The 16444-nt window shown below is 33.5% G+C and overlaps 1 protein-coding gene across 2 annotated transcripts; it reads right to left on the bottom strand.

The window, feature by feature from the left end:
• Positions 1-6705: 6705 nt before the first annotated feature.
• On the bottom strand, positions 6706-16181 carry RERGL (RERG like). Of its 2 annotated transcripts, none has more exons than XM_037515275.2 (5): positions 16085-16181; positions 15016-15072; positions 11493-11566; positions 9617-9765; positions 6706-7303 (listed from the first exon to the last, which is right to left on the bottom strand). In XM_037515275.2, the coding sequence occupies exons 1-5, from the start codon at positions 16134-16136 to the stop codon at positions 7021-7023; spliced, it is 615 nt and encodes a 204-aa protein (XP_037371172.1). In that variant the 5' UTR covers positions 16137-16181; the 3' UTR covers positions 6706-7020. The 2 variants fall into 2 exon arrangements, with proteins under 2 accessions (XP_037371172.1, XP_054552391.1); XM_054696416.1 differs by having other exon boundaries at positions 9617-9783; positions 16085-16174.
• Positions 16182-16444: the final 263 nt, after the last annotated feature.

Raw genomic sequence — 16444 nt, 5'->3', positions numbered from 1 at the left:
CGGTTAGCAAAAATAGGTTCTAATGTAGGGCTTTCATAAACAAAAAGTGACAGAACTCCAACTCTCAAAAAGCAGGGAATACCTATACACAAAAATGTCCAAGCCACAGCTCCTTGGGCCCCTCCCATAGCATTCCAACAACCAATTATCTACTTCATCTGGTTGCCTCTTCTTCAGTATATTCAGGTTAAAATGCGGTATGCAACTGCTACCATTCTTACTCTCCTGCCTGTGAATGTTTAAAGAAAGATGGGAGATGTTGGTAGTGAGTTCTGATGTGGCTATTTCAGAAAGGTATTCCCATTCCCAAGGAAGGGAAGTACAGATGGCCAGTTTTCTAGTTGTGCAAACTTTGTATGCAGGCTAGGACTTAAAGCATTTATGTTACAGATACCGATCACCAAGAAAAGTAAGCATGCAAAAAAAAATTAAAATAAAATAAAATATGAACCATATAGCATTTTAATGATATGAAGGAATTCTCTTGGTAGGCTTTTAAATTAAAAATGAGATGACAAAATTATATCAATTATATCTATAAATGATGTATTTTATTCACAACAGCATAAAAATGATTAGAATGAAACACAATAATTAAACATGCTTACTTTTGAATTTTGAGATTGTGTATGATTCATAGTAAGAAATTTGAATTTTATTCTACTGAGAATAAAAAAATAAATATTTTAAAGCAGAAAAAAAAAAGGAAGCGTTTTCAGTCCATAAGATAGCACTATATATGTTATGATTTTACCTCTCATTTTAATTCTCTACTCAGTTAGTGAAACATGAAATTTCAGTGCTATTATAAGTTGCCACTTTCAAATTAAAAAACAGAATTTTAAAAAAAATATATGAACCAATGAATTCAATCCCCCACACTAGTCAATGTCTCAATTAAGCTCCCATGTTCAAAAATTTATAGAACTGTCCAATGTACAATTCCAAGGTAGATATCATTTACTGGTGGTTCTATGAAGGTGAAATAAAACCAGTCAAATCCATGTTGCTTTACATGTTCCTTATAAAAGGAATTCCGTTTGTTGGATGATAATAAAAGAACATTCATCAAAGTTCTCTGCTTATTTTTCATTTTGTATCAACAGTATTTTGTAAGTGTCCTCTACTAGATGATTGACACAGCAGTAGATGTTACTCAAAGAAAATAAATTTGTTGCTCTAATCCTGACTTTCAAAATATTGTGACAGCTCACTTCTATTTATGTTAAAAATGAAAAGTGTAGGAGAAAATGTTTTCCAAAATTAACTATCCTTTTGTATAATTTCTTATGAGAGGTTACATGTTGCTCACTGTTACAGAATAAGACACTAAAGAATTGGAAAGAAGCAAAAAGTGTTGATAGCGTTATCCTCAATATAATTGCTACAAAAGTAGTCATCTTATCACTTTTCTCTACCCAATAGTCCTCACTTTTGGGACTGTTTTTCTTCACTAATCTGAATTACACAAGTCATAATTTAAGCCAATTGTACCTAATCTGTAGTGGATGTAATTTCTACTTGAAATGGAAGTTTTTTTTTTTTTCTTTTTGGTAGAAAATGCTCCATTTCTAGCCTTCTTTTAAGGTTTAACTTTCTAATGTTTTATTAAATCATTTTATTATTAAATTATTATTCAATTCTTCAAATTCTAATATTTTCTGGTAATAACAAAACAGTATTGCATAGTACCTCACATTCACATACACACAAACATGCATGCATCTATTTGCTTGAGGCAAACATGCTTAACGTTAAACAATGCTAAAAGGAAAAACAACAGTTATTTAGAATGATCGAAGCCCATAATTTTAAAATTACTTTTTGGGCAAATTTGCTCAAAACCTCTCCTGTTGTGGAACATATGAGTAAAATAAAGACTTCTCTTACTTAAGGTCCCAAAATCTTCTGATCTAAGTCAAGGAACTATTTTTAAAAATGCAGAGGAGGGAGAGGGATCAAAACAGGGGAGGAAAGTGCAGAAGGGACTATGGTGATTGTGCACAGGTGAATTGGTGGAAATTTTACAGGAACTATACCTGAGAGGAGAAAGCATACATTGTACAAAAAGGAAGAATGATGTAAAATATATATGAAATTTAAAAAAAATTGTTGTTTGTATAAATTGAACATTCTACCTCCAACTCAACCCAAGAATTTTAATAGCCAGACATGTTTGCAATAAATATACCCCAAAACTTTGCAATCCCAAATATTAGCTGAAAAGTAAATCTGTAACTTGAGAAAATATCAGTTTCACTTGTATTTTGAGTATTTCCATGTATCTAGTAGTTAAGTACTCATATAGAGTTCTATAAAAATCATCTGAAAATGAGAGAGGTAACCATGGTCATCCTTTCAGATAATAAAAAGTAATTCCACCATTATTTTCCTGTAATTTCCATTCTATTTTTTCTTAATTCTTTAAGTCTTCATTGTTCCAGGATTACTAAAATGTTGCCGTCAAATTCTACATTGCAATGGGCACTTTACAGTCTGCTAATTTCCATTCTTAGAATAATTTATATTTCTGTTATTAAAAATAAGTATACATTAAATCTCTATCCAAAAGGAAGTAAAATAATCTGTTTGGTGGTTTATATATTTGAAAATTATGAGAACATTCTTTTTTTGCTTTGAAATAGTATCTTGTCACTATAGAGTACATTTCCAATTTACAGTGTGTCTTTTTTTTTTCTTTAGGAATTTAAAATACTTTAAATAATCTGGACTTTGCCTAATTCCCCCCGAATTGTTGAATATGACTGATAACTGCCTTTAAAACCTCTAATAGCTAAATTACAATTATTATGCAAAGTCCTACAATAGACAGTTATATGGATTGTTAAATAACTTTGCCTTTTTTGCAAACTATAATCATTTTCCTTTATTAGCTGAAGGATTTCATAATTTAAGGAAGATAAGAAACCTATAAGTCACGCTTTCAAATAAGGAACATGGATATTGCAAACATTAAATTCTCCCATAAAAATGTTAAGGCATCATTAAACTAGGTTCAGATTAATACAATTCAGTCAACTCTAGATAGATATCTCCCATAATAAGCTGAAACAATACCTAGTGATCTAAGATGTAAAATATTTTACAACAGCCAATTTATAAACCTATAAAACATACAGGTATCATTCAACTTCTTTATTAATAGTGCATGCCTTGTATTAAATCAAAACGATCTTAAAGGCCCCTCCCCTTTGGCATTCCCTTCCTCAGCTGTTGCCCCTCGTTATGTGTTATCTCAATGAAGCTCATCGACAGTGAATGACAGCATCTTTTTTAGTAGAAGCAGCATAGGCAATTCCTAGCCTAGTGATACAGCTGAAGTATCTCTGAGATTTATAGACATACTTGCTACCCTCAACCTGCAACATTCTGTGGTCTAATGTTGATAGATTTGTTTCTCTCTAAATGGATGTATTTTTTTTCTCACTTTGGAAAGCAGCAATTTATTCCTTTTTAGGTTAGTACAAGTTGCTTCACCTATGAATTATATTCACAAGAAATCTGACACTGGGACAACTTGATCTAACATTTTTGAATTTGTTCAGAAAAATCCTTATTTTACCGTGTTTTTCTCCAATTAAAAAATAAAAGTCAAATATTTCACATTGGCTGAAACACTGAAGGCTTTAATGAATTAAATGTTCTGGTGATCTAACAAACCAAAACATAATGGTTTACCAACCTCAAAACAATAGCAACACTTATTATGCTTACAAATCTGCAAGTGAGGCAAGATTACAAGAGGAACTCATTTCTGTTCCTCATGGCACCAGTTAGGTAGTCCTAAGGTTAGAGGCTAGAATCACCTGAAGATTGAGACATCTATCTGTTGTCTGTGTCATCCCAAACACCACGTGGTACCTTGAACCTGGTGCCTTTAGGACAGCCAGATTCACAAACATTGACTCATGGCCCACAAAGCAGTCACCAGTCATCTTTTCTAACCTGGCCTCAGAAGTTCTTACCCATTATGTCCACCTCATTCCATTTATTAAAAGAGAATCAACAAGAATAATGAAGAATCAGACTCAACCTTTTCTTGGAAGGAGTATCAAAAACAACGTGTTTTTTTTTTTTTTTTTCAGAGTCAATCTTTTTTTTGGTCATTTTCTTTTTTTTATTTTATATATTTTTACATCAGTGAAAGTGGCTTTACCTCAGCTTTAATGAGGCATAATTGACAAAACTGCAATATAAATGATGTATAAAACAAGATGACTTGATATACATATTTATTGTGAAATGATTACCAAAATTGAATTAACTAACATACCTATCACCTCTCATAGCCATTTCTGCGTGTGAGAGAATGCTTGTTCTTTTTATTATGTTCCATAGAGTTTATATAACAATGCCCCTAAGTCATCTTGCTAAGAAAAAAATCAGTGTCACAAATAGAGTTTTAAAATATACACAAATATAAGTAAAATCCTCAACAGAGAAATTCTGATCTCTGACTTACCACAGGTACATACACATGATTACTATAAAAGAATTTTAACACCATTTTGATGGTAGAGTTCTTCATTATAACATGGATAAACATGTTGTTTTTAATACAAAACACCCCTTGAAGGATCTTCAACTGGAAAAGTTTTAAAGATTAAAGACAAAATCCAAGAAAGTGAGATCATCCAGGAAAATACTAAAAAAAAATTAAATTACAAGTGCTTAAACTAACATTTAAATAAAATCAATATTGAAACTATAATTGATGAATAAAGTCCCTACAAATAATTGACTAAAAATGTTATCACTGAATTTGTTAGAATAGTACTATGCAATAAAGGTTTCTCATTTAAACTGCAATTTAGTCTGAAGGTTCTTTATTGACAGGAAACCATTTCACTGAAGCTTGATGGACTAGTGCTGGTCAAAAAGGAGACAGAGTACACCCACTATGTTTTTACACAGAATAATCATGAAGTTCATTAGTAGAAGAAAAGTATCCTATTTGCTAGAACTTCAAGAAATACATTTTGCTTTCTACCTGATATGGTAAAAAAGGTGGCATGCACAGATTTCTAGGCAGTGATCAGTGGTTTTTCCAGTAGGTCAGAGATCTGTAAGAGGTAAGAGCAGAAAATAAAGATCAAAGAGGACTTGTAAAACCGTGTTGAAGAATGGATCTCTCATGGAGGACATAAAATATACAGTTCTTTGAGTATGATGTAATGCCCATCACAGAGCATCTACCAAAGAAAGTCACTTTATAATCATCTGGACCTGTCCTATAGATAACACCTTACCTCTTTTTTTGTGTTCCCTTTGTGCTTATGAAATGGGACTACGATAACAGTGACCATAGCAGGGATTGAAGTGATGCAAGCGTCCACAACTTGGACTTCGCTTCAATTAAGTTGGTCACTTCTAAGTTTTCAATAGTCAGAATCAGACATAGAACCTCTACCCTGGAAATGGCACCATTATTTTTGTTGGGGGGAGCGGGCTGAGTGGGTGGATAACAGTTCTGCTGTTGCAGGACTCTCATCTACACTAATTTTGACGAGCTAATCTGATGGCAGCATTCCCACTGTCAATTCTGACCTACAAATCAAAGTCAACTATTAAGTTTCTCAGAGTTGTCCGTGCCCACTCACCAGGGCATTCCTCATTTCCTTCGTAAACCACATTCTTCTGAATTGTTCAAGGGAACACAATCAGATGAGGATTCTTGGATGCAACATGCCAGATTAATTCTAACTCCCTTATTGTTTTGAATGTTCTGATCTATATATTTGTGTAGTACCACACAAAGTTCTGTTGTAACTATTAGTCTTGCTCTAATGTATCATCAAGATCAGATTTGTAAGGAATAGCAAGGCTACATAGACAAGCCCTAGATTGTGCTCCTAAGATGCTGATTCACAACTCTGGTGAGTAACACATGTCAAAGAATTCTCTCCTATCCAGCCTAACACTCCATGCCACCCCTGCCCACACTAGTCTGCCAGCCAAGATAATCTTCACCTTGGTTTGCAGGTTCTTGCCCACACATGTTAACCATGAGTGTGCAACACTGCTTGTTTTCCCAATTTTTTTCTGAGCTCTAACCTAATTAACAGCAATGTGGCTGAAGTCAGGCCTAGGACTGCAACTTGAAATATAGCAGGCAATAGGCTCAGGCAAGCCAGCTACAAGTGGTGCTGAAGACTAGGAGGTATGCATCATTCTCCTGATAGAAACTGTATTCAAAGTAATCTGAGAAGGCCCAAACTGTTCATCTAGTACAGTATGTTTCTCAGGGTAATAATGCCTTCCAGGTTATATACATGCAACCAGGTGTTTTTTTTTTTGTTTTGTTTTGTTTTTTCCTAAAATATATAGATTTCTCTATGAACTAAAAAAAGACTTAGCTTTATATAAAAAGTTAAATCTGTATAAGTTATTTTCTTTGTATTATTAGTCTACTACATAAGGAAAGGCAGATTTTTTTCATCATCAGATCAACTACTTATTGACAAGAAATTTAACTTAAAGCCTAAATAATATGTAAAATTTGTGCAATATCAAATAACCTACTGGATTGTTGCAAAGGCTTAAAAATTAAATGCAAGCATTTCTATTAAATAGCTCATGAATGTTCACAAACTGATAAATACTATAATATATTAACTATTTGAATATTATCACATATTTCATCCAAGAGAAATATATAAACTAAAAATAAATCGAAGCCTATGAAGTAGTTTCATAAATTATAAACAATTTATTTGGCAAGGCAGTAGTCTGGACAGCAACCCAACAACATGCTATACCAAATGTTACTTTGTGTGATAAAGAAAAGGCTAAGTGTGTAGCAGAGTGTACAAGATAAAAAAAAAAAAAAACAAGAAGGTAAACTATGTGTTTGAAAACACAACTGTGGTTCATATTCAATCATTTCATATCACTATGAGGATTTTTAGAAAAAATAATTATGTACAAAGGGTAAATTTAATTATCATGTGTATGTTTGAAACTCTCTAATATAATAAATCCCCTAGGATCACATGTCTACTAAACAGATTTTCTTCTCTTTCCAAATACATTATTGATCAATTTGGCCATTGATTTAGATCCACTGGGTCGTCTCTTCTCTTTGAGTTTGAAGTTTGTCAGGATGTCCTTGATAATTCTGATAAACATCATTTCTACCTCTAGAGACTGCTCTGCTGCAGACAGTTCAGAAAACTGGCATCGGTTATCCAGGGCCAGTTTTTGCCCTTCTTCCCAGCCAACTTCTCGCACATGACAGAGATCTTTCTTGTTACCAACCAAAAGCACTGCTGATTCCACAGTTCTGAAATACAGATACACAATTATTTAGCAAGATTGTTTTAACTTCTTTTTAATTAAATAAGCTTATACGACAAGGATTATAAAACAAAGAGAAAAAATATTGAGCATGTGTTAATTTTGGTCATGTGTATATGTGTAATGACAGATAACCCCTATTACTTAGAAAAATTATTTTTGATGGAATGACATGGAAGCGACAGGTTCTGAAAGGATAGGATATAAAGTGACACAAACCTCTTGAATTCTGGTTCTTTTTATTAGCAATGCATGATTAGTACTTTTCCTACTTTCAGATTCCTTACATATAAAAAAAATGGTAAAATAGTTCTCCTCAACCAGAATTCTCACAGATATTAAATGAACTAATGTAGATAAAAGTACGAAGCATAAGGCCTGATAATGAAAAATGCTTACTAAGTGTTATTTTTCACTTCCTTAGCAGTTGAAAGACAACAAATAATAAATGTCTCTTTACTGAACAGTTACTGCAATTGAACAGTAAATCTAGATATAATTTTCCTAAGGAAAAATATGACTCAATACTCATTGCTATACCTTGTTAATATCCATAAAACATGTTCTGTAGAAAATTTTACAATCTCATGACCTTGTACAATCTTTCTGCTTATCTAGAAAATACATTTAGTAATATCGCCAGCAAATACCAAATATTGGTTTTTAGATACCAGTACCAAATATTGTAATAGAGTGAAACTCCTTAAAGCTAACTTTCATTTGAAGAGTATAGTAAGACCCCTACCTCTTAAATGGCATGGAATTCTGCCAGGATATTTACAGGGTGGGGGCAAGGGGAGGAGGGAGTAATGGTTATAATAACAAGTCTGAAACTCTATCTAAAGGGATCTTGTCCCCAGATTCCAATAAGAGGTGGTTTCATTTACACGGCAGCATGAACAAGGAGGGGAAAAAAGCACTGTATGTTCTGGACTTTTGATGATATCAGTAATAATTTTATCTATACAGCACCCACAATTACTGTAAAAGGTCAATCGGGAATGGTAAATGAAATAATTAGAAGGTTGAGTCACAAATACTAGATTTTATTAAACAATATTTTGCTTTCCTAGTTTATCTACAGACTGAAAACTGGAATATTCCAAAAATGTACTGAGTAAATTAAGAAGATTGTCTCCAAATTTCAAATACAGATTTCCATTTTCAATTTTCAAGTATTTTTGAGTGCTGCTTTTGATTTGGAAGAATTTCAAAGGAATTTCATTAGTGTATCTAACCTAGGTCATAGTATTTAAAGACAAGGCATTTAATGATTGAAACGCTGCAATTCTTTTAAAAATCAGCATTATTACAGGTAATCAGAATTATAAAGTACTTTAGTAGACCCACATTCTTTTCTCCTGATTCCGAAATTCCATCAGTACATAATTAGGAAATGAGACATGAAGAGTAAAGAAGTTTTACCTAAGGACAATCAGATACAAACAGGAATTTACATCAACTGTTTCTTGGGAAATACTCCTTATCAATTATTTTCTGATGGTTTCAGATAGTGGGCATTTAAAATTGATATAAAAAACACATATACCAATTGTCAGTAATAACACTGTGCTTTTTTGCTTTCTAAAGTAGAATGTATTTTAGACTCTAACAGCAAAACTGCCTAAGAATACAAAGAATCCTTTCCATCAGCATGCTGAAGAAAACCAAATATTCAAACGAAAAAGACTAAAACATAAGCAAAACTAAAATGGGAAATTCCTATGTTTAAACATATCTGAGTGCCAGAATGGTTTAAGGTACAGATATGTCTTCCTTTATAGTTACTTGTCTCAAGGTAATTAACAATAAGGAATTGTTGATCAGCTATTTAAGGAGGTGAAGTGTAGAAAATTGTATTTTCATATTTAGAATTAAGTCTATTTTGCTTTGATAGACTGAATAACTCAATAGCTAGGAATTGGATGCCAAATGTAATAAATCTGGATTTATTTAGTATCCTTTACATTTTTGAGGGAATGAAAGGAAAGGTTGGAAAGCTAACTATCTTATGCACAGAGAACCATTATTTTGCTGCTGAGTGTCATGTTAACAATAGAAGCTGTCTTGTAAAATAGCCATTTACTCGGGGCAAGTAACTGTTTATGTCATCCAGGATATAAAGCATTCTCATCTTATTCCTTTTACTACATGTGTAACTCCTGTGGAATGGAAGGTGAATTGTTCAGGGCTGTTAAATTTTGTAATTGGAAGTCTGTATTAAACTCTTCCTAATGATGCTTACAGCTACATGATGATTTACTAAAGAAAAAGAGGAGAGGAATGAAAAGTATCTCACCTTTTACAATGACTACTTTGTGGCTCTCGGATTCTGTAGATCAGTGCTTTTGCAAAAGCAAATGAAGACCTGTCACTGATGTCATACACAATAATAAACCCATCTGCCCAATGCAGTTCACTTGTGAGGGAAAATTTTGCTTTCTGTGGCTGAAAACAAAGCAAGCACTTTGAAAATGGTAGGATCTGATACCTGTATTTTACACTTTAGACAATTAATGGAAACCAATTTCACATGGAAGAAATTTCAATAAGCCAAATACTAATGTTTACAAAAATGGATTTCTTTGTTTCCCTTCCTTTTTACCCTCTTTGTTAAGTGATTAAGGTTTTAGGACATACAGGAACTACAGTAAAGTTACATATATCTCATTTTATAACTTTTCTCTTTAGAAATACTATCTCTACCTTTACTAATTTGTGATAAATTTCCTTTTGAATTAATATCCACATATTTCCTTTGAAAATTATTATAGTATCTATCTATATTACTAATGGAATATCTATTGGTTTTGGAATTAGATTCAAATCAGTAAAAAAATATAGGGTTTAGCTAAAAAGATTTTTTAAGGGATGTTTTAATTATCTAAAAGACACTGTAACATGAAGTTCTTTTTTTCAAAATTTATTTATTTAGGGCCTCCCCTGGTGGCGCAGGTGGTTGAGCGCAGCACTGTGAAGTTATCCGCAGCCTCTGCAGTAAGAGTTTATCCCTGCCGGTTGGCAAGATACCCACATGGTGAAGCAGACCTCTCCTGTCTCACCCACCGCTCCCCTCAGCAGTGTATTTCAGTCAGCCCACCTGTTCTGTTTCCTGCTCTGTTTCTGGTGAATCCTCTCACCCTCCCACACATCTGTCCTGTACCCCGGTTCTTGTATGCATGAATAAATAAATCTTTAAAACATTATTTATGCATGCAAGGACTGGGATACAGGCCAGAGTTGCAGGGGTAAGATGATTCACCAGAGACAAAGTGGGGAACAGAACAGGCAGATTGACTGAAATAGTCAGGAGAGATCTGCTGTGCCATGTGGGTAGCTCCCTGGCTGGGGATCGGACTCATGCTGCCTTGGCTGCAGACAGCTTTATAGGATGCATCTTAACCCCTTAAGCCATCAGAAAGGCCCCTACATGGAGTTCTTTTGAACAACTGGTAATTCCTTCTCTTATTTTTATCATCCTATTTTAATTTTTTTGTAACTGAGTGAAAAAAGGAATCTGTACTTAAAATGTACTCTATGCTTTGCTCATAGTGGTTAGTCACAAATACAACTTAGTGAAAATATAAACTGAGTTGATAAGCCATTCAACTATTAACATCTGAGGTATAATGTGACCTGATAGAAAAATGATATGAATATATCCTAATGTTGCTATTTTAAAGATATATGAAACTTCATTTTTTTGTGTCTTTACAGAGAAGTTAACTAATGGAATTTACAACATTAAAAATAAGCTCTTAAAATTTAAATAATTAAAATTGAGGGGAAACTTTAGGTTGTTTTTATTTTTTAAGATTTATTTATTTACTTACTTATTTAATCAAGAATCAGGGTACAGACCAGATGTGTGGGAGGGTGAGAGGATTCACCAGAGATAGAATGGGGAATAGAACAGGCAGACTGATGAAATACACTGCTGAGGGGAGCAGCGGGCGCGACAGGAGAGGACTGCCATGCCATGTGGGCTTCTCCCTAGCCAGCCGGGATCGAATCAGCACTGCAGAGGCTGCAAACGGTTTCACAGTGCTGTACTCAACCACCTGTGCCACCAGGGAGTGCCGAAACTTTAGTTTTAACTCCTCATATATTTTCTTCAAATCACAAATGAATAAAATTATTAGTATTTTGCTTTACTTACTTAAGTATTTACTTACTTCAGAGCAAGGGTCATATATTTCCAGATTCAGTTGCTTTCCTTCCAGATACAAATGCTTATTATAGATTGATTCTGAAAAATATGCATATTTTCATTATCTGTACAGAAACAAACCAAAGTTTAATAAAGAACTCAAATTTAGATTACAGTATGGCAAATTCAATCAAACATATTTTAATGGAGTGGTACAATGGCTTTTATTTACAACCAGTGTTTGAAAAGCATGCATTTGTTATACTGTTCATATATATTTCTTATAAATGAACTTTACCATAACTTTTACCCCCATGTTTTTGTATTTATATAGCTGTCTTCCAGCCTAGTACTATGGATTAATGCTGTGTTTCCCTCTAAGGCCAACCAATTCACTATCAACTAGAATGACATGCTACTACCAGTGCTACCTCTCTCTTCTGAACTATAAATCTTTCTTTACTATATAATTACTAACAGCTGAATTTCTTCTAATTTAATTATCTTTTCGGTCCCACAATCTCAATTCTTTCCCTATTTTTCTGTTTGTCTTGTGGGAAGTATCTACATTTTGTGTCCCTTCTCTCTCACCCCATGCTTTTTAGATTATTCCAGTCAGGCTTTAACAACAATAACTTGTCTAAAACTGCACAAGGGACCACAGTGATAGGTCACAGGTGAATGAATGGGTGGTGGGAATTTCACAGGGACCAAAAATCGAGGTGAAAATGCATACATTGTACAAAAATGAAAAAGATGTAAAAATATATAAAATAAAATAAAATAAAAAATATTTGTGTTTTTAGACTCAAGGATCACTTCTGTCTTGATATTGCCTTATCAGCATTAATGTAGTTGGTCACTCCTGACTCTTGACAATGTTCCTTCACATGGCTTTCAAGTTCATACACTCATTTTTTTCTTTATCCTCCTGTTGCTCCATATCAATCTTTTTTTTATTTGTCCCACTATAGCTTCCCATGCTCCAAACATGATCTAGTTCCAGTATCTCTTCTCAATCAACACCCACTCCCTTGCTGATTGCTGTACTGCCAAAAGCCTTTATATACTACCAACTACTGAGAAAAACCAATTTGTATTTATATACCAGACCTCTTCCCTGAACTCTAGTCACTAGTAATTTCCTAGTAGACATCTTCATTTAGATATCTGACACACATCTCAACCTTAACATATTTAAAAGTGAACCCCTGATCTCCCTGCAAAGACTAATCTTTCACAGTTTCCCATTCCATTGAGAGGCAAATCCATAACTCCAGTTTTTCAGACTAAAAAATCTTAAGAAATCATCTAGATCTTTCTTTCCCTTACATCCTGTACTTATTCTATTAAAAATTCTTTCTCATGCTACCTTTAAAGGATATTTTGAATTTGTCTATCTCTCATTACTGTCATTGCTAACACCTTGGTCCAAGCCATCATTACTTTTCATCTAGATTATTAAAAAGACTTTTAACTCATCTGTGTTATTTTACTCCTATTTCCCTTATATTTTCTCAATATATATGAAAAGTGTCTTCTCCCTCTTGCCAGGATAATCCAAAGTCTATAAAGTGCCTGAGAATGTCCCTCATCATCTAGTCACCCAAAAGGTGGCCTTTTCTGGCTACTACCTCTCAGATCCTGTCCACTTACACTACTCTGTCTTCCACAACATTTCTCAATTTTTTCAGAAAGTTCCTGCCTCAGAACTTGGGCAATTATTTCTTCTGCCTAGATTGTATCCCCCCAGATAGCTTCATGATTCAATCTTTACTATCTCATGTTTCTGTCCAGATGTCGCCTCCTCACCAATGTCTACACCTGATTTTAGATTCCCATATATTTTATTAGTGCCACTCTCCCTTGCTATTTTCTTTTTCCTTATAGCAGGTATCATCATATGACATAATTAATCTTTAATTTTTGGCTGACTTCCTTCCAGATTGTAAAATGTATGAGGATTGGATATATTTGTCTTTCTGATTCACTGCTTCATCTCTCTACCTCTCTACCTGAGACATGGTAGGTGCGCAATAAATATTTGTTGAATTAACTAATTAATTATTCTCTGTAACTGTTATCCCATTCTTTTGACAAAATTCTTTCTTTCTTCTGTACAAAATGGCATCCAGACACAAAATCATTACCTATTTTGAAAAATACTCTGTACCACCTAATAGCAGATATAGCAGATATTCACAGAATATCCATGTGCAAATTTCAAAAACTGCCAACAGGGGTCACCAGCTCTTAACTTTTTAGAATTCAATTATTTCCCCTCAGCCTTCAGTTCCAAAATGGTGTCATTTATTTTGCTAGACTGTCTTCACACACTGGTGACTTTCAGTCATTTTTTTGTCTTTTTAAAATGTCTCAAGTCTCAATGAAATGTTTACACATTTCTGTCTTTTACATCTCTATTAAAAAGATATTTTATAAAAAATTAAGGTGATCTGTTGTTGCTGTTGATGTTTTTTTCAGGTTGCTTTATTTTGCTTTTCAGTTCTGGAACATTTTCTCATGACTGACTCCTAGCTTGTGTGTTAACTCAACGCTTTTGACTAAGATTATACTGACCTAGAAATGGAACAATAGGAATTTGTCTTTCTTTTTTTTATAATCAGCACTTGCCCTAAAATATTCACAATACTGAATGGACTATAATACTGTTGGGCACATGTAGGAAACAGTGCAGGACAATGCTTCAGCAATATTTTCTGAAATACTCTAGTAATGCTACCTCATGAATAAGTGCTCAAGATTTTGTTGTTGTTGTTGCTGTTTTTTATAACTGTAACTACCTCTTACTCTAAATAAATATTACAGAACAAAAAGATCATTCCCCTTCCTCCCAATTCTTATATATATTTCCTATAAGTCTGTTGTTCTTGTTTAAAAAAGAAAACTTTTCTTCTCCATTCATCCAATCAGGTAAGATAGTCCCAGTACATATATTTATTGCTGATCCAAAAATATACTCAAAACTCTGGCAAAATTGCCCACTTTTTAATGCCATGTACTTGCCATATGTCATGTTAATTCTGATCAAAATAACAGAAATTTATAGTAGAGATAGTGAAACGATCTGAAGATTCAACCAACATGCCCTGGCATCTATTTTACAATTTTTCTGAAAGTTACATAAGCAACCTAGATAATTATGAAACGATATTTGGTCAAAGCATAATTTTCCTATTCTTTTCACAAGATTTTACAACAAAAATTGTCCTTACCTTTCAATAGATGTTGATTTAATTTCAAATTTGTTTTATAATATTTGGGGGAGAGAACCCCAGCTTTAATAATTTCTGAGAAAAAACTAATTTCTAATTTGTTTGTGTTAACATCAAATTGGATGAATTTTATAAAATAACAATCAATTCAAGTATTTATTTTGGAATCTCTAACCTGAATCTATGAATAAAAAGTTACTTACACATGCACAAAGGGAAGGATTCTATTAAAATGCTGCCTCACTGATCTTAATTGTGGTTTAATTATGCTGATGATTTTTAAGGTGAAGAAAGCCTAGAGTAGTGACTTACCAAAATTAGAAGCATATTCTCCAATGAATCGCTTGGTAAGAAACCTTACTATAAGGGCTGCAAAGTAAAAAAAAGATGGATTTAGGGTCTTTTCTGTAAGGACAGATAATTAATTAGGACACAGCAAGGTTTTATCTTACAGCTCAAAAATTACCCAGCATTAAGAAGACCTTAAAACTTTACTGAATTCTGCTCTAAATACCAGTCAGCAAGATTTTCACTGCACTGTCATAAAGATTAGGAGGCTAGAAAGAAAATGCTCTTAGGCGTGCTGCCCAGTCGTAATTAATTAATGAATGCAAACACATCAGGCAACTTACCTTTTTTAACAGAAAGGGATTTCTCATTAAGATGCAAGAACTATAACATCTCTTTATTTTCTTTATCAAATTTAATCTGATTTCAAGGTACTATATGCTAATATGTTAAAGACATAAGCATTTGCAATTGTTGAAGGGTATAGCGCCTTCAAAATCCAGGAAACAGGAAATGGACATCTAATGTAAGTTTATCTTATTGTAGTTCCTGGACTGGTTATGGTTAATTAGTTTCAGGTGGTACTGGTGGCATCTTCACCACTAGAGTAATGTGACCAAAATGAAATAAAATAAACAAAACATGGCTGTTCAAGTCACAGCACTTGTTTCTCAGCTGCCAGGAATCTTACAAAGCAATGGGCCTCCAAGTTCTTTCAGTTAGCAATGCTGCATTTACAAAAATAATCCATAGATCTTCCCTTAGTCTCAAGGCAGAAGAATCTTTTGAAGGTCATTGTTGGGCAACTGATGGGTGTGCGGAAAGAGGTGCTGCAGTGGTAGGTAGGATTCCTATGGATTTTATTTATCAATAGAACAAGAGAAAAATTAACACTTGTCTTGGTATGCCTATCTATACAGTCTATAAGTATAAAATTAATTACTTATAAATATGAAAACTCCTGATGAAAGAGAGCATGAGTTAATACAAAGTTAAGGTATGTTACTACATATATTTACGTATGCATTTAACATATTTCTCACTTGTTTTTTGCTCTATAGTTTTACCATAGGAAACATCACCGACCACTCACCAGATTTGCCTGTTCCTTCAGCCCCCAAGACAGCAAGTTTCACATCATTCATCTTGCTTTTCTATTCCTTGGCAGTGCTACCTTCTGGAGTTATACTCACTTAAGGCAAGAATTTGTTTTTTTAAGCCCTTTTTATTAACATGACTCATTTCTCTAAGGCCAACTCCACCCCCTAATCCTACTATCCAATAACATCTTCAGAAACATTTTCCTAAAGTAATTTTGAACTTACTCCATTTAAAAACAAATGGAGTTATATTTAGATACCAAAGCTCACTAATCCAACAGTCAAGAATTTGTAACAGTTTAATTTCCAGTTTACCTAAAAATCTACCTAAGACCCTGAAAAATAATCTCTCT

The sequence above is a fragment of the Talpa occidentalis genome, unplaced genomic scaffold (genome assembly GCF_014898055.3).
Source record: "Talpa occidentalis isolate TD23 unplaced genomic scaffold, MPIMG_talOcc4v2.1 talOcc4.16, whole genome shotgun sequence".
In the NCBI taxonomy this organism is placed as follows: Eukaryota; Metazoa; Chordata; class Mammalia; order Eulipotyphla; family Talpidae; genus Talpa; species Talpa occidentalis.
This window is presented reverse-complemented; position numbering and strand designations above follow the sequence as displayed.

Bases quoted from the DNA above. Each gene is read 5' to 3' on its own strand.
- RERGL (XM_054696416.1), bottom strand. From the start codon at position 16,136: ATGAATGATGTGAAACTTGCTGTCTTGGGGGCTGAAGGAACAGGCAAA. The intron at 9,784-11,492 runs GTAAGTAAATAC...CCATTTTCAAAG, and splicing joins TATATGACCCTTGCTCTGAA to TGCTTGCTTTGTTTTCAGCC. The intron at 7,304-9,616 runs GTGAGATACTTT...TCTGTATTTCAG, and splicing joins CAAAGTAGTCATTGTAAAAG to AACTGTGGAATCAGCAGTGC.